This window comes from Calonectris borealis, chromosome 1 (genome assembly GCF_964195595.1).
Source record: "Calonectris borealis chromosome 1, bCalBor7.hap1.2, whole genome shotgun sequence".
Taxonomy (NCBI): domain Eukaryota; kingdom Metazoa; phylum Chordata; class Aves; order Procellariiformes; family Procellariidae; genus Calonectris; species Calonectris borealis.
In genome coordinates, this window is record NC_134312.1 from 186,117,085 (window position 1) to 186,139,058 (window position 21,974).

General features: G+C 42.9%; 2 protein-coding genes across 14 annotated transcripts in view; one reads left to right on the top strand and one right to left on the bottom strand.

Annotated features, from left to right (window-relative positions):
- MTRF1 (mitochondrial translation release factor 1) overlaps positions 1 to 14,488 on the bottom strand; it is a 24,908-nt gene extending 10,420 nt beyond the window's left edge. Inside the window, exons 1-6 of one of the 6 annotated variants that reach the window (XM_075139252.1) lie at positions 14,306 to 14,488; positions 5,812 to 6,270; positions 1,828 to 1,919; positions 907 to 988; positions 576 to 683; positions 312 to 484 (exon numbers count right to left, since the gene is read on the bottom strand). In XM_075139252.1, coding sequence (XP_074995353.1) covers positions 312 to 484; positions 576 to 683; positions 907 to 988; positions 1,828 to 1,919; positions 5,812 to 6,247 — 891 coding nt within the window. In that variant the 5' untranslated portion in view covers positions 6,248 to 6,270; positions 14,306 to 14,488. Of the gene's footprint in view, positions 1 to 311; positions 485 to 575; positions 684 to 906; positions 989 to 1,816; positions 1,920 to 5,811; positions 6,271 to 8,853; positions 8,985 to 14,305 lie in introns of those variants that run through there. The other 5 variants (XM_075139262.1, XM_075139273.1, XM_075139289.1 and 2 more) reach the window with 5 other exon arrangements.
- The window catches only part of NAA16 (N-alpha-acetyltransferase 16, NatA auxiliary subunit), a 71,756-nt gene continuing 63,763 nt past the window's right edge, over positions 13,982 to 21,974 (top strand). For 7 of the 8 annotated variants that reach the window (XR_012671489.1, XR_012671494.1, XM_075139149.1 and 4 more), the window contains exon 1: positions 14,485 to 14,566. Coding sequence is in view for 6 of the 8 variants with exons in the window: in XM_075139149.1 (XP_074995250.1) it covers positions 14,510 to 14,566 (57 nt within the window). In the remaining 2 variants the exon portion in view is untranslated. Of the gene's footprint in view, positions 14,361 to 14,484; positions 14,567 to 21,974 lie in introns of those variants that run through there. The other variant, XM_075139158.1, reaches the window with a different exon arrangement.

Sequence of the window (21,974 nt, forward strand, 5' to 3'; positions counted from 1 at the left end):
GTATTCATAGCAGTCAGCTTTGTGAGTGTTGGGGCTGGAATACTCATTGAAACGATCATTGACTTACATGCCATTTTGGGCAATAGCAAATCTCTGCAAAGTTGCTTCTGATGACCCATTTAAACATGTAAGGTACAGAGCCAAGGACTATCAACTTCCAGAGTCAGAGAACTTGTGGTTCACCTGCTAGGACTTGCACAAAGCAATAAAATCCCAACACAGTAACATGGTTTTAAATAACACCTACTCCAATGCCAAAATGGGTGAGCAGGGATACACCGCCTTACCACCCTGATTGACAGTTAGTTTACCTCCTCTGGCTGAGGAAGGACAATAACTGACATTGTCCCAGTATGAATACGTTGCATTCTTGATGATAGGCCCGTCTCAGGGATTCGCTGGACTCGATGAGTCCCTCCTTCGTATTTCAGATGCCTGTAGACATCATCTCCCGAAATATGAGCAGCGGCATGATGCAACCCACCTAGAGAGACAAATAATGTGTGACAAATCTAGCACAGAAACACTGCTTTTCATTTCATTGTCTTGATGGAATGTCTGAAGAACTACTGTACCTATCTCAGCCGGCGTATAGTTCACAATGTCAAAGGTCCAACGTTTATAGTCTGCATAGTTCTGGTACATCTCAAACATTTCTTTAGTGAACTGTTGGCAGATGTCTCCTAAAAATATAAAGGCGCTACAACATAAATAGCAGTTCACAAAATGGCAACCACCAGTCTTCAGATTTAGCTGCAATTCTAACTACAGTCATTAGACAGATTAATACTCTTCTTTAAAAAGTGTTACTTTAAAGTATAATGAGGCATTAAGAATAACCCATAAGAGGTTTAATAAAGTTGGATGGTGGTCTGAAGTAATCTTTACTGTGGGGACTTTGCTGACCTCCAGTTGTTCTGCCAGCTGTCACTTCTAATATGACATGACTTCCATCATATTTTTCCTTCGGCACTAGAAGCTGGAAAAGCTGAAAAGGAAAAAAAAAAAAAAAGTCATTATCTCCTTCATGACTCTGTATCTCCTCTCAATCAAATTTACAGCCAGCCTTCACAATTGCCACAGCCTCAGCACACACAACCACTGATTTCTTTTGGCAAACTAGTAAGTAGGACTAAAAACTGTCCAGTGGCCATTGCAACTCAGTGCAGTCAGTGTGGAAATGGGATATGCTGGTGCATCCACAGGAAAGCTAGCTGAAAATTCAATCCTGCAGAGTCAGGTGCCAGGTCACCCACTCCAGCCCCAGCTACCTATGAATACGAAGTTATTAGCTATAACCCAGCCAATCTTTACATTAATCTTATTTTTCAGAAAGCCCCATTTCATATTATTTCAATCTGAACGTAGAAATGAGCCCAAACATAGATCTCTCCACTGAATCGTTTCAGCTTCTCTGCTTGTAATTAATTTCCCCACTCATGGGGTGCTGTCAGCTGAAAAGAAAATGAAAGACTGCAAGTTCCAATCAGAAATCTTTCAAGAATGCATGCTCCACTGCCACAAACAGTTACTAGGATTGTCATGTCAGGTCTCAATAGCACAGAGTCACCATTTTTTTAATCCCCTTCAGCATCTGCAGACAGACAAGCAAGCAAGCAAAAATGACTAAAATAATAAGCTTGTAAGACACAAGTGTCAGTAAGAAGCTTACTAATAATTAATGTTGCCGCTTCTTTTCAGGGAGAATACAGAAGCTGGACTTCTGTTTCATTAAATGCAAGCGTCAGAGTCTACTGGTAAGACCACAAAGGAACATTTTTCTGACATCTTTATTTACAAAGCTGTATAATTTTACCTCAGGCTCACCTTTCTGCATAACATGTTGATTTTTTTATCCAGGGTTTCCTTCTCTTCTAAGGCAAGCTCTAGAAGTTGTTTCTCATCTCTGCTGTCTAGCTCTAAATTCCAACAACAGGAATAGATATTAGCCAATCTCACCTAGCTTAGAGCAAATTGTAATACAGCTGTCCAAAGACATGATTGCAGCACATAAAAGCTTGCCGTTGCATTTTGCCAGCATGAAATATCAAATAAGAGCAGTGCAAGCCAGGATGCATATTGCTAACTAAATGATCGTATTTTTCAGGGGTGCTGGAAGGAGTAGCGGATACCTTACCCCTCAATCTCCAGCTTACGGCTCAAAGTCTGCATCAAACAGATCCCAGTCCCACCTGACAGTTACTCACTCTCAGTTATACTGATGGTTATGTCACACAGATTGACAGTCCAGGGGTAAATCCACAAACGGATTTGACAAAATACGTCAAAAACATGCCTGGAGAAAAGAAGTGCCTCAGTTTCCCTTACTACAATTCTTCATGCAACAAAATTTGTTGTTTCTAGACTTGCCCAGAAACACCCATATATTCAACAATTTGTAGCCAACTCATTAAGGTGAGCATTACAAATATAGGTATGACGACAATAATGAGGTTTCTAACCCTCTGTCTCCTGCTATTCAAGAGATCAGTGAGATGTGGGAGTTATGGATGCAAGTCATCAGGATGTGGGAGACCTCACTTTGACTCTTTGCTTTGCTTAAGGAGATTCCCTTCCCCTCTCTTCAGCACGTGAGACCACAATCTGGACGACCGTGTCCAGTTTTGAGCTCCCTAGTACATGAAAGGCATGGAAATACTGGAGTGAGTCTAGTTGAGAACCACCAAGACGGTCAAGGCCTGGAGCAAAGGATGTATAAGAGGCTAAGAAAATTGTGTTTGTTCAGCCTGAAGAAAAGCAGGCGGAGGGGAGGTTTTATTGTTGTGTACAACTACCTAACAGAAAGACATCAAAAAGATGGAGACAGACTTCATATATTATAATAAAAGGAGACATAAGCTGGAATATAGGAAATTCTGATTAGATATTAGGAAAACTATTTTCACCCTGAGGGTGGTCAGACACTGGAACAGGGTCTTAGAGAGGTTGTAGGATCTTTATCCTTGGATATATTCCAAACTCAACTGGACAAGGCCCTGGGCAACCTGCTCTAACTGGTCCTGCTTTGAGTAGGGCATCAGACCAAATGACCTTCAGACGTTCCCTTCAAACAAAGTTATTCGATGATTCTGTGATTAGATTGCCCCTTCCCGCATTTTAAAGCTTACTACCAAAGTAGGAAACATTCTCAGGTAAAGCTAGCAGAAACTCCAAACCTTTTGTGCTAGGAAGGCTCCAGTTTACAATAATTAAAGATGCTGATCAGTTAGCATTAGATTATGCACTAAGCAGAAACTTGGAAGACAGTTGGAGTCAAGTGGAAAATCTACCACTGCCAAAATAGGGAGCAGCTTTCCTTTCCATCTTTCTTCCCACCGTTCTACTAGCTGAGGATTGGCTCTGTCACTCATCTCATCAGAAAGTAAACCAATTCAACTCACCGAAAGAAAACAACAGGTCTGGTTAAATAAATGCACATATTTTACCATCCCAAGTTGAACTAGATTTAATTTGCCACCAGACAATTACCAGCATGAATGGGGCAAGACAGCTTTGAACAGCTGGGAGTGAGAGCGAGGGAAGAAAGCAACAAAGAGGAGGAGAAAGTCTTACGCCTTCTTGCCAGCATGGAAACCATAGGTTTGCCTCAGATGCAGCATAAAACTGGACACTCAATAACTGAATGCATCTCCTCGCCTTGCATGACCAGTTGCCTGAGCTCGATTCTGCGGCAGGAATCGGGTATCTCAAAGGCAGGCGCAAGGACCACGGGCTCCCCGTCTCTGGGCACCTTCACAGCAGCTGATACACACACACATTCACTGGTGGCCTCAGCAGCGAGTCTTAAGAACTAAGCGGGCTGGGATGTTGAACCAGCTTTGTATATTGGGCAAGGACAGCAGCAGCTCCTCCGTATCACAGTCTTTACTTTACGCTCTGGGTTTTTTTCCTTAAATAAAAGATGTCAGATCAACACTTGAACCTGACATCCCTTGTACATAAGGCAAGAACTGTATAAATTTCCCTACCAGTATGTCACAACTCCAATCCAAAGCTGGCACTGAATCAAAGGCTGGTCCAAAAAGCATCATTATTGATTAGTTAGATAAACAGTATCAAATTAACTACTGTCAGCAGAGATGAAAGAATGGTCGGGTGGTGACCAACAAGCTTAAGATTCAAAGGATGGGCATCCCATTCCTACCTCCCTGCAAACCTGACCTTTAAGAATTCACTTAATGTACCCTGTGACTCACATCACTGGTGGCAAACTGGGAAATATTATTTTTCTGCTTCACTGAGTGCTGCAAATATAAAATTCTATAGCAATTGTGAGGAATTCAGGTACTACAGAGAAGAGGGTCAGTTAGGGAGCTAAACGGAAAACAGCAGTCAAATGAAGGGAACATCTGTGTTTTAACTTGGCCACATGATAAACAGTACAGAAAGAATAATTTGGCTCCATTTAATTAACTTCCTGGCTGTAATTTTCTTTCATTCTTTTCTTTTCCCTTCTTTCAACTAGAACTCACTCCATTCATCCACATCATAATTTATGGAATTAGAAAAATTCTTCATTATATTTACTTGATCCAAAAATAGCCTTTTTAAGTTGAAGTATGAATTTTCCAATGTTTTCTTAATACTTTCTAATTCTTCCAAGAACATTTCTTTTTCAGTGTTAAATTTTTGTCCCTCCTCACCTTCACTCCTTTTCCTCTTTCTCCAGTGAAGAGAACTTGAGATGGTTGAGGATTAAAACATTTTCAATAACCACCATTTTTTCCAAAAAACCACACATCTATTTATTTCTAAAACTAAAGAATACAGATGTTTTTTACCTTTCTAAACAAGTTACATTTTTACGAGCTTTATTTCAATGTGGCTTTTACTGTTTTGTCAACACCCTTTGGTTCTCTCTCTGAAAAGCACCGTGAACTTTCATCCTCCTCCATTTACGCTGCTGGCTACCCAGTTCTCCTGTCTCCTAATCCTCCTTCGCTTCTTTAATGTAAGCCCCATTCTCTCCAGGCCAATGTTTCCCTCTCTTGGCTTAATAGCTATCGGTGTAGCAGAATGGATGACATTTTTTCTTTCCTACTGTGTGCACCTCCTCACACTTCTAACAATGTTTTTTTCTCAAAATGTTACACCATTACTTAGTTTGTAAATTCTTTTACTCCCTGTGTACTTTCTTATTCCTGAACGGTATCAAAAACAGTGACAATTTTTAATTCTTTTTTATCCCAACTCCTACTGTAGCAGAGTATTGAAAAGCAGCAGCTTCAATAACTATCAATTTTTATTACTTTAAGGACTCCTCAAATATTTTCAAAGAAATGCTAGTTTTTGTCATTTAAATTGGAAACTGACAATTCAGGGCCTAATGAAAGTTCATGTAATTTGCTCAATAAGTATCAGTGAACTGGCTAGATGGAATCCCATTTTAAATAACACGGGTGAAGTCTGCATCTATCAAATGTATTAGCCTCACTAATTTTTTTTCCTTCAGTTCACACTGCTCTTGGTTCTATCAAAAAACAACCTTAAAACAAATATTTCCAAACCGTTTCTGCTAGTCGGATATCCCTGAGATTCCAGACGATCCCTACTCTCCCAAGTTGGCTGTATTAAGACCTCAAGCTGAAGGGAGATGAGATGAAAAATGGAAGAATGTGGCTGGACGCAGAAAGCCCTAGCAGCACACGAGGTCCCAGAGGCAGACAGGACCAGAGAGTGTTCCAGGGCTGGCTTAACTTATTTAAAAGCTTTTCTCAAAGGCTGGGCAATGAAGTTTATCGCAACCAAAGTCACTGTTTTGAAACAAGTAAGTAGATGTGTTCTTCTTACCTCTGCACATAGCTTCTAACTCCTGAACTTCTTTTTCAGCCTCTTTGATTTCTTGAAACGCAGCTGCAATGGGGGACAGATCGGCACATCTTCTCTGCAGGGTTCTTTGCTCAAAGTCATTTATTGAGTCAGCATTTAACAGATGGCTAACCTGCTGGTATTCCTTGCTTAGAGTCTCCAGATACTTCTGCACAGCCTCATGCTTCCACAATGCTCGAGAATCCTGATGTTTTTTCCTATGCCAACTATTAAAAGACAGAGTGCATCTAGCTGTGTCCAATAAATAGTTTGGCCTCCAAAATCCACAGTTGTGCAGTCCCACCACATAACCTATCTTCTTTGCAACAGGAGGGAGAAGACAGCTGTGAAGCTGACCGTGACAGTAGCAACTGGCAAGCAGACTCTTAAAAAGACAGACACTTTGGAAAGCTTTCATTTTGTTTCTTATTTTTCCACCACCTGAAATTAAAAGTAGATAGTACACTGACCACTGTTATTATCTAGAAAAAGAGAGCATTCTATTAAAAAAAAACAAACCCAAACAAACACAAGAACTGTATCAGGTCCAAATCCTGTTCTTGATTACACCAACACAAATGCAACTATCATGCACAAAACTGTTCCTGTTTTAGTCCTGGTTTAAACCAGAAATTCTTATCAGCACCATTATACTGACTGAGGGTTGGAAAAGGTCTCTTCCCTCACCTCCTCAAACAGCTTATTTATGCTGTGGAAAAGCTACTGTAGATGCGGCTTTACAGACAACAGCTTCATTTTGCCATACATCTCATTGGAAAAATCCAACCATTTCATGCCTTACTGGCGAAAGAAAAATGTTGCTCCAAGAAGAAAAATCTACACTAGAGGTGCAGAATTATATATAGAGAATGTATGAAATGTGCAGAATTAATGTGCAAAATTATACCCACTACCATAACAAGATATAACTTTAGCAGGAGGACATTAGTAACATTGAGCTGACCTTGCAACAGATTAATCAACGGGACTACAATACACTTGCAAGAAACTACTCACCCATATATGTACTATGTAAGACATGGGCACAGTGCTTTATGTCTCCTGCATACTCCTTCCCATGATATATTTACATATAAGTGTTATAAACATTTTCTATCCAAAAAGTGAATAAGAAGCTGGTACTCTGAAATACAATCCCTGGATTTTTCTGAGACACTTGGCCTACAGTTTTGCAGGACACAGGCTCCACTTAGCATCGCTGTTGCTCTAGGAAAGATCTTTTCCTCTTCATTTTATATCATCAACATTGCAAACTATGCTATGAATTCTTACTGTGCTCTAAAAATTTATATGGGAGTGCAAGGGTCTACCAAGAGGACTAAATTGAAATAATTCGTATTCTAGGACTGCTCACACAGAAAAAGTTTAACAAATAAAGAAGCACTCCTTAACATCCCTGCCAGTACCACAATCCCATGTCTACTGATTTTTACAAAAAAGTGGATTCAGCGAAAATGAGAACATGAAACTTTTGCAACAGGATCTCCTTGAAACATACACTTCAGTGTTCTGACACAATTATTTTTTACTCATCAGTGCAAGACCTTCTGTGCCTCTTCAGGCATTTTATTAACAAATTACTATGACATTCTAACTACTCAACTCACCCATTGTCCTCACCTATTTACTTTCATCCGTTTGTCCACAATGAAGAAAGAGCAATACGCAGTGAAACCATAAGTACTGCGTCTTGCTTGCCTGGATGTCTGTTTTACTACCCACAGAAGGAGGGAAGGACCTTTACTGTACTTCTGCACCTTCCCCAGATTCCCCAGCTGGCAAGTGCTATCGAACCCACAGCAGCAACTTCAGGGGGGCTTTAATTTACAGAAAGCCAACGATGCCCCTCATGGATTGTTCTAGTGACTAAAACCGGCTGTAGCAGAGGGAACGTGTTCCCTTCACCAGGGAGACAGCAAAAGGCACAGATCAGGCTCATCATCTACAATCCTGGATTCGTTGCTCAGGGGCACGCGTAGACTCAATTCCAAAAGACCTAATTCTGCTGATGATACTGGAGTTGCGCCGGGCCCGCATGGCCCATCATTGCTTGGTCAAGTGCTAACCATCCTTAACTCATTTTAAAATATTAATGTTATATTTTATTTAAAATTAATTAAATATCTTAATCAGAACCATCAAACTCATTTTTACTGGTGTAGTTAAGAAGTGATGTACTCAAATAATAACAGATTTGTACTATAATTATGCCTGAGCTCTCAAAAATAAAATTCTTGGTTTTAAGTGCCTAAAAAACCTAAGTAATGGCATGACACAGGCCTTCAAGGAAGTCAGAAATTTCAAAATAACTTTGCTATGTTAAATAAAAAAGATATTCCTTTTCAGAGATGTTGCCATGTTACATTTGTGCAGAAATAAGCACACAAAAAACTTTTACAGAGCTGTGAGCTGTAGATGACCTATAACTGCTTTCCAAACTACATTTTAATAACTTATTAATGTGAGAAAATTTCCCTATGCACATCACAAATCAAAACTAATACGCAAAAGTAATTGTCTTATTACAATATAACTTACTTATGTTACTTATATAACAACAACAAAAAATTATAATTCCCAGACAAGAAACAGTTATCAATGTTGTGACCACTTTAACAGGTTTTAAAAATAATTTCTAACAGGTTAAGTCCATACAAATTAATTCAGACACGTAAGAATTAGCTACAGGGAAGAAGCGCGTATTTCAATGCACGCTGTAACAGGGACAGCTCACGGCTGTGCCTCCGAGGCCACTGCTAATCCACCGCCGCCTCCCACCACGGCTACCCCGAGCAAACCCCCCGAAAGCCGTGCACGAAGTCCCCCTGGCAGCCCTCCCCATTGCAAGGGTCAGGGGTTGATGGGGAAGGCAGGGCTGCAGAGCAGGCAGGAGCAGGCAGGAGCAGGCAGGAGCAGCCGGAGGTCGGGCGGCGGCGGAGGGCGGCCGTGAGGGGCGAGAGGGTCTCCGCTCCCCATCGCCCATGGAGGAGCTTTGGCACTCACCGTCCGCACACACCGGCGCCGGACGGATTCTGCCTCGAAACACGAGGCCATGGCAGACGGGAAGTAGAGCGGAAAGACTCCCAGTCCCAGCATGCCTGCTAAAAAACACGACTCCCGGCGTGCTTCGGCTGGGGCTCGCGTGGCCGGCCAGCCCTGCGCAGCACGGCCAGCCCGCGCAGGCACGGGGCTACCGCCAGCAAAGGTCTGCGAGCATCGCTTGGGCAACGCTATCAGTGCAGGCAGACTTTGCTTTACTTTGTGAAACACAAGCCCCGAAATAAAAAATGGGGAACGTGACCTTAAAAATAGGTCTTCATTTTCGGTGTCTTCCTCACGGCTGCACAGTTACACACTCTGACTTCAGCAACGCTTCGGGAGAAATGGCAAGAGTAACAACAAATGGGAATATTCACTTCTGTTTCCAACTTCTAAGCTATTATGGTGCATACACTTTTCCATGTATTTTCCCAAAACATGGGCTGAAAATACATGTCATTTCAAATCTGGTTATTCAAAGGTTAATTTCGGAGAAGTTTGCATAAAACAAGATTAAGTTCTACTTTATGTCAAAGCTCACTATTCAATTATATTTAAAATGAATTATTACTATGCTATTAAAGACAAACATCAGTTATAAAATATTAATAAACATAACCATTCAGATTATCATTAAGCTAATAGGATGCAGCTTCCTAATAAGGTATGGTTTAAAACATACTATGTATATGCACATTTGACTAGATAATATTAAACAGATTATACAACTACATTCCTAATTATATTTGCATTTTTAAAAGACTTAAGTAACATTGATTTTTTATACCTATAATCACCCAAAAAGCCAATTTACTTATTCTTTGCTATGTATGCTATAGGAGGGAAATGTATTCAGACCTAAGATGAAAAATTTTGCTGCTTGAAACTGTTTTATGTTTCCCTTAGCTGAACCACTTGCACTGAAAAGTCATTCTTTCTTCTGAAGTTTGCTTTATTTTGGTAACTTTCCTAACCTTTTTCATATTTGAACAAGTCCAGCTCTGCTGTAAATGCTTTAAAACCCACTGTGTTCAGAGTTTCTTTCTTCCCAGCTACTGTAATTCAACAGGATTTTAAAAAGGTAAGAATTTGGTATTTGGCACATATAACATCAGCGGGGTTTGGTGAGGTAAATATTCCAAGAGACTGAAAACCTGACCGATGGATTGGGAGGATTTGGATCAAACCTCATCAGCACATGAATGACAACTAACCGCTTGTTTCGATCTGAGGACTGATTCTGGCTCTGCTCCATCCCCTGGGACAGAAGACAAGGCGGACGGATTAAAAGGCTCTTGCAGAGACTAGCACCCACCCCAGAGCTGTTCCAGTCTACAAAGGGGCCACAGCAAACAGCACCCTGAAACCTCAGAGGCGCTTCCCCGGGCCCGAGCCTGCTGTGCTGCGCCGTGAGAGACACCATCGTCCAGATGCCGTCCCCACCACGCTTCACTCTTCTTCCACTATGACTTAGACCTCAGTGAAAGCAAGTAATAAAATTATCCTTGCATTGGGACTCTAAATATGCAATCTGATGTTTACAATCTTGGGAAGGTGATCTAGGGGAGGACAACCGGGAAGCTAATAAGAACATGAAAACTGTAAGCAGACCATGCACGTAAAAATTTATTTTAGAAGAGGATAGCCCAAGGAAAATTAAATCAGCTTCTACTCCAGCCAGTAATGGTTCTTACATTAAATCCTCTGTTTAAAAGCAATCATGCTTCAGTTTTTATTATGCCTTGGTGGTGAGTTCTTTAACTTAACTCCAAGTGTGAAAATAGAGACTGTTAACAAATTCTCAGCCTCCCTACCAGGCAGCAGACCACGCAGGGACCACATGGCCAAGACAAGGGCTGGACTCTGTACTGTCATCAGGGTTGCCAGATATACCATCAACCACAGGACCTAGTCCATGCATCTCGTATTCAAAATATATAAGATACATTCTTTCCCCATATTTACTGTATGCTTTTACAGTGCAATATGCGAATTGAGTAAGAAGGATGGGAAATCCCATTGCCATCTGTGCTTCTACCTCCCTCAGAGTTTGCTTTGATGCCTTAAAATCTCTGTGGCCAAAGCAGCTGCCCATGGAGCTGGTGAGGAAAACAGGTTTCGGGATGGAGGCTGCTTGGGGCAGGGTGCCACTGCCTTCCTCAGCCACCACGGCAGCCCACAGGGACGTCGGGTGCAGAAGGGAAGAGTGACAGCAGAAGCACAGCGAGGCTTCAGGGCTTCGGCACAGACGTGGCGGTCCTACACTTTAAAATCTGGCAAACCTAAGCTGCCAGTTGCTCTAGAAACTGGAGGCAAAGAATGGCTCATCAGACAACCCAGGCTCCAGGCCTTACAGTGTGCTTGGCTTGAAGGCAGGTCCCTGCCCACACGCAGGCCCTTTTTTGCTCAGGGGGCCCTAACCGGGTTTAGCGATCTGCAAGCATCGTGCCACAACTTCTGCGGATACCAACTGACGTTGACAGGTCACAGAGTAAAGTGAGAGACACGGCAAAATCACAAGCTTGTTATAATGTACGTATCACTTTAATATTGCTCCCCCCTTTTGACCCAAATAGTTTGTCAAGTCTTCTGAATTCTTTCTGTTTGAAGGAAAAACTGGTGACAGAATCATACGCGTCTTGAATACAGTCCTGTTTGTTAACAAAGCCTGTAGAAAGAGCTTTGTTTTGTCCAGCACAGTGGGATTAAATGACAAGAAGTTTTCTTGACCACGCTCCCAAACCTCACTTTCAACTAGAGCTCTGCCTCCCCCAAAAGCTCCTTTCTTTGTTTATTCTCTCCCAGCTAGTCTACAAACGTTTCTTTTATTGCCTCCTTGCTTTCCTTTTCTTGCTGCTTTTAACAGAGATTTTTAATACAGACACATGTCTAAATGCAAATTGAACCCCTGTCTCTTATTTGTGATTTGTTTATTTTCAGACAGCATTCTTTCCAGTATTTGGACTAGCAGGAAACAGAGACCTTTAGCTGCCAAGACCAGCCTTATTGCTTCAGAGCAACGGTCCACCTAGCACAATATTTGCCTGACTATCTCGGAGATGCATCTGTTTATCACTCAACCCAACTGGAGGCATAACATGCCTTTTGCTAAGACAGAAAACTGGAGTTCATAAAGTCAAGGCTTCAGGTAGTTATAAAAAGTGCTAAATACATGTTGTGGTACAAACAGGCTCTGAAAATCATGCCCCAGGGCAAAGTCAAGTTGGCCATCCTTGTCAACAGTACTCCTGCTTTGAAAAAAATCAGATACCGAATACAGCAGTACTACACCATATAGCAGAAACAACAGCGAATTGGGTAAAGCATGTGGAAAATACACATACTCCTATCAGTGATCTGGGTGACTGGCATCATTAGAAGCATGCCGGAACAAAAAAGTGAGAAATAAACACAATAAAGATATTCCTTCTACAAAGAAACTTATTACAGACCATACATCTAAACAGATTAACAAAACAACACCAAAAACTACCACCATCCACAAAAACAGTGGCCATAAACTGATGCTCAGCTAAGAAGAAGTAGGAAAACACACACTGTACTTCTTTAATATTCTCCTCGCCTTTGCTATTTTCATCTCAGGCTTTCTAAGCCTACCACATTGTTTTTTCTAATTAGTAGTCCCCAAGTTAGGCTGTCATCCAGGTTACTCTCTTCCAAAAAATTGTCCACTCTCGTGTTCCCTCCTTTAGCCTGAAAGGAAAGCAGCTATCATGTCCACCAGCTTCAGCAAGGCTTGTGACCAGCCAAAGACATGCTGCTTGGGATCCTCAGTCGCAGTCACATAGTCACCTACTTTATGTGTAACCAAATAAAATACGTTAAATACACAGCTTTTCTAATTGGCTCTTGTTATATACTGTTTTCCACACACTTGCTTTACTGTGGGTATCTATCATGTTCATCATCTGGGACGGTAGGTGGATAACCATATTATTACAAAATTAATATCCTTTTAAAACATACCAAAATATAATTAATATTTTTAAAGAGTAATTACATAAACAGAGATTCTAATTGAAGCTGCCTAATTTTTTTCCATGTAAGATGGTCTTTTTAATTGGTTGTAACCTTGACAGTTTAACCAGTTTTCCTTCTAAGTAAATGCCCCAGGCCATGTGGTTTTATTGCTTCTGGTTGGGGTTTTTTTTGTTCGTTTTTTAAATTTTTGCAAAGATTCATTTAAGAACAATTTCTGGGAATAACAATTAGAAAAGTTTATTTTCAAAAGACCTTAAACCTCCTTTGGCGAAGGAGCCAAGCCATGAATAAACGCTTACTGTTCTAAGCATGCACGATAGTGCTGGGAAGTTTTACATAACCAACTGCCGAAAAATGCATTAATGCAATAGATGACGTCCCCGCTTGCTAAAAGTCAGACTGCTACGTTTGCTGTTGTTTCCTTAAATGCCAGCCAGGGCACAGCAAGCAGGCAGCCTCTCAAAGCTCTGCAGTTCACAGAGACTCCGCTCTCTTCCAACACCACCTCCCAGGCTTTCAGGCGGCCTGGCTCTCCAAAGTATCAGTTTGAGGAGCTGTTGGGATGGCGGCCACCAAAACTAGGTTACTAGGGGCAGAGAAGCAGGACACCCAGCGCACACAAAGGAGACTTTCTGCCCTCCCAGCCACGGCCGGGAGAGGCCAAACGCTGCAAAACCCTCCGCGCCCCGTTTCCACAGCCCTCGCCTTGGAAACAGCCGTGACTCGGCCCTTGGGCCAGCGGGAGCTATTATTTGTTCAAGACCCCCGCGGGTGGGAGGCCCCTTCCCCCTCCTCCCGTCGGGGCGTTGCCGAGGGCTCCCCTCCTCAGGGCCGCCGGCCTCGCTCACGGCAGGTAACTCCCCTCGGGGCCGCCGAGAGGGGAGAGCTACAACCCCCACACAAGGAAGCCTCCCCTCAGGCCGGGCGGGGAGAGGGGACAAGCGGCGAGGCGCCGCGGAAGATCCCCCTCACGCCCCGACTCGACTCGAGTCGACGCGGAGCGGGGGGGTGGAGGGGGGAAGCAGCGGGGGGCCGCCAGGCGGCGGTGCGCCTGCGCGGAGGGGACCCCGGCTGCCATTTTGCAGCGTCAGCCGGGCGGCGAGGCCTCCCCGGCAGCTGCGCAGAGGGGCCGCGCTCGCGCGCAGCGTCTGAGGGGAGCCGGCGGGGAGGGCGGTGCAGGCCAATGAGTTAAAGAGTCGCCGCCGCCGCTCGGGCAGGAGTCGCGCCGCCGCCGCCCCGCAGAGTTCGGGGTTTTCCTTCCCTCCTTTCCCCCCCCCCCCCGCTCCTCCCCTCCCTCGTACCGACAGCCGCCCGGCCGCCTCTCCCGGGCCGCCCCCACCCCCGCCAGCCTCCCTTCCTCCTTCCCTCCCTCCCTCCCTCCCTCCCGCCGTGCCTGCCCTGGGGCCGCCCGCACCATGCCGTCCGTGCCGCTGCCGCCCAAGGAGAGCAACCTCTTCAAGCGGATCCTGGTGAGCCACCGGCCCCGCTCCTCTCTCCCTTCCGCCGCCGCTTCTTCCTCCTCTTTCTTCTCGCACACCGGCCTTGCTCGGTGCCCTCCGACCCGCGGCGCGGGTTACTTCGCCCGCTGCCGGAGTTGGCTCCGGCTGAACGAAAAAGGATGCGGCGGCCGCGCTCGCCCGCGGGGAGCCGGGGCTGCCGCCGCCTGCTCGTCCCGGTTCGTCCCCGTTTCCTTTCTTTGTCTGGGGCCCGCCGAGCAGGCCGGGCGAGCCCCCCTCGCTCGTGTGGGGGGCCGGGAAGGGTTGGTGTCGCCCCCGGCCGGGCGAGGGCGGGAAGGAGGGAGGGAGCCAGCCACCCGTTGGCAGCTCCTCTGGGGGCCGCGGTTCTCCTTCCTCCCCGCCCGCGACGGTAACTCCGGGGCGAGCTCCGGCTGCGGGGCTCGGCAGCGCGCCGCCGCCGCTCCGTCCTCCCCGTCCCTCCCGCCGCAAGCGGGCGGCGGCCCTGCCGGCGGAGGCGGGCCGTTACCGCGCCCTGAGCCGTCTTGCGGGCGGCTGGAAACGGCGGCCTGGGGGGAGCCGTCATCCCACCCCGCCTGCCGTAGGCTGGGGGTCTGGGGTAGGGGTTGGTGTGCTGCTCACCGCAGTCGCCTCCTGCCCCTGTCACGGCGCTCGGGAGGGTGGAAGAAGAGCTCGAAGCACGGTGCAAGCGTAGCAGGGGTTTGGTGTTGCTATGTTGATCTCCATAGGTACTTAATTTTCAGTAAGAACGTCAGTTTTAGTATAGGGACTAGGTTAAAGCTAGTTCACAGAGCAATCTTAAGTGTAGTTGAGGACATCTGGTGGGTTAGAGTATCCTGACTCTCTACGTCCTTTGGAAAACTTGTCTCAACTTCAGGTGCTGGGCTACTTGACTCAATTATTATCTTGGGCTACTTCAGTTCTTTGAGACTTAATGGTGCAAAGGACATTTAGTGTTTGTGAGGTAACTTTAAAGAAAGTGCTCACTTTAAGTTTCTACTCCATCACTGTATATTTTAAAATGCTAATTCTTTATGGAAAGAAAAAAGCACACCCACACCCACCCCCCCACCCCCTGAAAAAAACCACAACCCACAACAAAACACCAGACTCCCCTTTTTCATTAACTTTTCAGTCCATAGTGATGGGGTTCCAGCCTCAACAAAGTTGAGACGTTTTGTACCAGTTTGCTAGTCCGCAGGCAGAGGAGGTCTGTGCAGCACAATGATAATCTGTTGGCAGGCACAAATTTCTTCAGTTAATCGGAATTTATTAGGCTAGTTTCAATGACTTTGTTTTTGAGAGGTGAGTATTTTGGCTTCAGGAAACTGAGCTCAAAACAGACATTTGTGTGTTGCTGGTGCATTTCAGCAGGTGCTTCAGAGCTGTTTTCTTTTACCTGCTTTGGGTAATACGCAGATTTTAAAAGACTTAATGGTTATTAATGGTGATTTGTTGCTTACTGCATGCTTATGGTATGCATCTTAGTAAGTCATTCTAGCACTCCTCTTTCTCTCTGCTAAAAATAAATGACTAATATTAGAACAGTTAAGTGATGATTCTTACTAGTAGCAAACAAGTTCACAGTAGCAGTCACTTCTGAAGTTTTTTCAACTGAAATATAGAAGAGCTTTTCTAGACATCATATTTTAGACACTTTTTTTTTTATTAAGGAGTGGACAAAATGTAAGTGCTTAGGCAAGGAAAAAAGAGGTGCATAAAACTTCAGTGAAGCTGATATGGAAATGTACTTGCTTTCTAAAGCCTTCTGAAAGTTTAACTGGTGCTGTGTAGTGGCTAGTCACAGTTCCTAAAGTGTTAATCACAAACTTTTACTTGTTGGCTGGTCACTTCATATTGATACTTCTTGAAACTTAATTTCTTACTGCTTTTTCTAGATAGCTTTGACTTTTTCATGGTGCACTCTTTCTGGAGTACTAATGTCAAGCAACTGAAGGGTTCTATTTGTACTACGTAAACATGTTTCAGAGTATTTTGGTGTAGTAGTATAGCTTTAGTGCTAAAGGCATTTTGATTGAAGCAGCTTTTGCCTACTTTGGCACTGCCAGAATACTTGAAATTACTAGGGATGCTATGGGCATTTTAAAAATTGGGGGGGATTATGTGGGAGGCTGTATAATAAGACCTTACAAGCATGTAGTGATTTAATCACTTGGAACAGATGCAAGGAGACTGTGCTCATATATTAAGACTCAGTATTTTTACAAACCCTCTGCGGAGAATTAGCAGTTATGAAATGGGAAACTCATTTGGATATCATGAGAATTACTTAGGAGTGAGTGACTTGGTGTGTGTATATGTAACATGTGAGACAGCTTATCAACAGTCTGAACAAGATGCCCACATAACAGCAAACGAAGCTTACAGAGCTGCCCAAACTAGTGTGGCCTCATGGAGTTCAGTGTAAGCTGTGAAGTCTGCTCAAAAAGCTGAGTAAATAGTCTTTGAGCCACATTGATTTGTGTGCCTGCATGCTTGGCAGTGCTTTAACAAGCTGACTTAAAACTAGCTGCAATGTGATTAGGGAACTAATAGCAATTGCAGCATAAGTAATAGTTCTAGTTTCTCACTACTACTGTAAGGATAGTGCTAGAGCTCATTTCTCTCGCTGTCCTGACTTCCAGGTCTGTTGTGTTTTCTTAAGCCTTACTTCTACAGGGGCTTTTTCTCAGACTGGTGCTCTTCCCTTGGAAGCTCTGATGGTGCTTACAGGTGTGATGTTGCTTGGGAAGGAGGGGCTGAGCAACTTCAGACTCTTCTCTTTCACTTGTCAGTCTCTCAGAAGGCATGGAGGAAGTGTTTGAAAGCTTCCTGGCTCCCCATTTATGGAAAGAGAGAAAGGCATCCATAAAGAAGAATTAATACAGGAATGCTGGTGTGTTTCTTGCCACTTGAAATCAGTCTTCAGCTCATGTGACTTTTTCAGTGAATGGGACAGATGCAATCTAAAATAAACATGTACATGTGGTAACTTAAAAATGCTTCTTGTTAACATTGAAGTTTGGTAATGTGCATTTGATGTTTACTTCTAGTAAGCTTAGACAGGTCTTTTATTTTGTGTATTTAAAAGAGAGTTGTAAGCTTGCTTTCAGAGTATGTTTCAGTTTAAGCAGCTTTGATTTCCCCCTTGCCTCCACCTGAGAACCCAGATTATACACTGTCTCATCTTAAAATTAGTTTTAAACTTTGGCTTTGTAGAAGCAAGTCAGCTCTGTATGGACAGGGCATGGTAGTAGTCCTTATGAGTGCTCTAGAGGAAAGCCATGGGGTTGTTGTCATACTTTCATGGCTTACTTGCCAAATAGTTTTTGTTTTTAAGAAATGCTTTGTGTCTTGTAATAGCTATTGGTGTCTGCCCAGTATCACATAGTGTAAGGTATTGTCTGCTGTTTGTTTCATGCCTAATATAACTGTGGATAGTATCATGCCTGTAAATAATTAATCCTTTGATTTCTTAGTGAATTCCATATATTGTTGTTTCATAAAATAAGATTTGCTGCTATAATTGTAAATGTGTTTCCCTTGAGGAAGGGTTAGCCTGTGAATGTTTCATCCTGTTATGAGGGAACTAAGTCCTAGTACCTTTTTAGATACAAGGCATTACTCTCCCTGAGACCAGTTTAGCCATTTACTCTTGTTTGACTTAAAGTAACTAAACACAAAAAGTCTGCAAGTATACCCCTTTGTAGTAGTGACTTGTTGCTGCTTAGCTCATTCAGGCATGTATCTTCTTTTTTTTGGTGAGGAAATCTTAGAAATTATCTAAAGTGCCCTATCTCTGAGGAGTTGTGCAACTTCTCTGTAGTGTCCTTTTTGTTCCCTCACTTCTGCAGTAATCTTAAGAGATTTCTTCTTTGATAAAAGGTAAATATGCGTTTGTAGGAGTTAACTAAATCAATTCCTATTCATAAAATTCTAGAAGTTTTTTCATTTTATTTAATGACATAGTAATGGATTATAAGCATGCAAATAGTCAGTCTCCTAGTAATGAGGGGAGTTACTAAACTATTAAACTCAATGATTGGGAAGGTGTGATGCTATGCTAATTAATGCCTCCCAAATGAGATTAATAACATAGATGAGGTAGCCTTTGTAATCCAGTACTGGAGTAGTGGATGTTTGAAGTCCTTGTTAAAGATCCCTTGCTTTAAAGATAGGAGTATGGAGCTGTCAGTAAAAATCCTCTGGTGTAACTAATAAGACTGATTTGTGGTGTGGTTGTTCCTTGTGCTGCTAAGGAGGGGCAGCATAGGAAGAGTGTATGCTGTTTCCTTGACACTGACTTTCAAAAGAGGTGGTGAGGATGCCTGGCCAGCTGCAGACTACTCAAATGACAGAATTGTGGAGGATAGAAAATAGACACATGGCAAGAGTCAGTAAGACTGTCATAAGGGGAAATCATGCTTCACACTTGTCAGTGATTTGAGGGAGTCTGATTTGGAGAAGACTTTATCCCAAATAAGTATTACTTGTTTTAATTTTTCAAAAGGAGTTTGTGTATGTCATTGTGAAAGGTTCATAAAGCAGGCTTCCATGGAATGGTGCTGGTTGTTTATTCACTCTGGAATTTTTTAAGGAAAGTTCCTGTATGAATAAATGATAACTTTTCAGAGTTAAGTCCCATTGTGTTTTGTGCTGGAACTTTTTCTTAATTGCCTGTGGTTATACTGAACAGAACAAGCAATGAATAGCAAGAAGAGTTCAGTTGTACTACTCATGGCACAAGAAGTGAAGACCACCTGAAAACATGCAGAAGTACTTCATGTTCCTGGAATAAGTTGAGTCATAGCAAGTAAAATTGTTTGTGGATGAATGTTAGACTTTGGAAATCCGAATTTAATGTAGACCTAGTATGGGCTGTGAGCTGGATTGCCCCTAAGCTTTGATATTTTTAGGGAATTTTGAGGTTCTGTTAAAATAATTTCCTTGTACAGTAGTTGAAAGCTGGTGAATTCTGGGAAAAGAAAAATGCTGTTACGCCACTGCTCAAGTACGCTGCAAGTCTACATTTGCAATGCTATGTGCATTGCTGTTTCCCCTGCCCCTGCCCCCGAGCCTCCTCAGAAGAAGAATGTAAGTGTGAAATTACCTTCCTGAAGGAGAAAGAACTTAGCAGAAGATTCTGAAATTATGAACAATCTGGAGAAGTTAAGCAGGGACCTGCTGATTTTCAAGCTATCATGCCTAGTTTTTATTTTGGTAGAAACAGTGGCTCCAAAGTAGCAGGCTGCAAAACAAAAAGTTCTGAAAAAGGTAGTTACACTGTGGAACCCTTTGCTGCAAGATGTAGTAGCTATGAAAAGTTTTAGGTACCTCGGGGCGAGGGGGGGGTGGGAAGCCCTTTACTTTTTTGTGTGTGTGAAGATATATCCTTTGGCTCAGAAGATTGGTGAGGCACAAATAATTGGAGGCTGAGAACATTCTGGTGAGAACTGTAACAATGCTTGTCTTACTCATAAGCTTATCCCTATGCATCTGACACTTGTATCTTACCTCTAGTGGCCTGCATCAGGTGGGTCTGATCTCTCTGGCCTGATTTGTTATGATTCATGCAACTTTTTTGTCTGAATCACTGAAATCTTTTATGGAATGTTGAGATGAAGTTGGTGTTTAAGGCTTGCATCAGTAATTGCCTTGAACTTGCTTTAAGATGTCTAAATAAAGCATAACTTTTTTAAAGCCTGAGATTTTTATGTGTGTATCATGTAGCAGGTCTCACAAAACAGTGCTGATGTTGATAGTTTCATTTGCTTAACTGCTCACAGATGCAGCTCCACTAGCTTGTGGAGCACCTGCTCAGTCTGAGTTCTTGCTAGGCAAATTGCAGTTTCATCCCAGGAGATGTAGCAGATTCTACACAAAGCAGAGCAGATGAAAAACTAGCTGAAAATGTATGATGGGGCTATGACTTGTCTAACTTCTAGTGCTGTTATTATGGTTTCTGCTTTGCAGAGGCATACACATGTTCATAAATGGTAGAGAACTCTACTAACTCAAATAGCGAGAGCTATTTATTAAGTACTTGTAAGCAAGAGCTCTTTCTACTGCATGTTCTCTTGTTTTTGCCCCTTTGAAGCAAAGGATATTCTAGGGATTCAAGTTGTATTGAGTGTGTGTGTGCACAGTGCAGAATTAGCCTAGGTCTTAACTTAAGGCAAGCTTTTTAATAATGAGCTTCCCCCTTTAAAAAAAGCATCGTTTATAGGGCTGTTAAAGATGTCTCTGACAACAAACATTGAAACAACATTCTCTTATCACCCATGTTCTTTCCGATAATAAATACAATATCAGTTTTATTCTGCCAATAGTATAGAATACAAACAGCAGTGATTACAACTGTTGTACAGAATGCAGGTGACAATGTTCTGTGTATTCTGTAGTTTTGAACTTAAATAATTGGAAAAAGCTGGTTAAAGGTAAAAATTCTGTTACATACAGAGAATCATGATAGTGAAAGCTTAGATATTACTGTGACATTAGTACTTTGATCAAAATGTTACCACTATATAGGATGCTGGCTGCTTGTTCTGTTGTACACCACCATCTGTGGTCTGACTCAGCACTGTTCTGCATTGCCAAGTCCCCAGGTCTGGGGAAGAACTGTGTGGCCTGTCCATTTTGACAATTGAAGCAAGCAAGGCTGGAGCTAGGTTGTCTTCCTCTTATTTCAGCTGATGAGGTTAACACTCTTACCAGCAGTGAGTAGGGGTGGCCATGCATATATAAAATACCAGGAGGGCTTGGGGGAAAGGGTAGAACCACCTGTTGATATACTGGAAGGGTTGCCCTTGGGACTAGAAATCCAAGGTGCTGTGAGAGTGGGAAAGCAGTAATGAACTTTTTCCTTGGCCTCTTTAAGAGCTGAAGCCCCTTCCATCTGATACTTTTTTCCATTCTCTCAAAGAGTGAAATCAGTGTGGAGAGAGGGTTGCTGTTTGGGGAACCTCATGCAGAGGTCCCTATTCTGTTTCTGAAATTTAATAGTATTGTGATGCTTTCTTTTCCTGTATCAGTATTGAAAAGTACTCAAATTTCATGATACAAGGAGCATTTCCAACACAAGATGCTCAACTCTTTTGGAACTTAATTGTATATCATTCAAACAAGGTAGTGTCAGACCTTGCTATCAAACAGGTGAATAATTTAGTAATTATTATTTGTTATCATAGAAACAGTATATACTGAGTTCTGCCTAATATCTGACTAAGGTACTTCATCAACTGCTGTGAGAAACAGGTTGTCTGTTAGATGCAGATGACATTGTTTTATAGATGTGCAGTAAAACAAGGAAGGCTTTTTAAAAGGTCTAAGTGTTAAATGCTAATTAAGAAGAATACTGACAGTATGCTGATGTTCCTGTATTGATTGTGCCTGGTTTTGGTCTGAAATGTGTATTAATAATTTGAACAGCCTCTAAATACTTGTCAGATAGCTCCCTGGAAAAGTTGCTGATCACAATCGCAGTGAGTGATAACTTTGAGGGCTTTTTATTATTGAACTTAATCACCATTGTGGCTTGGACACATTTCCAGCACAACTGACTTCCAGCATTCTTTCCATAGGGCTTGATGTGTAAGCCTTGTCCTT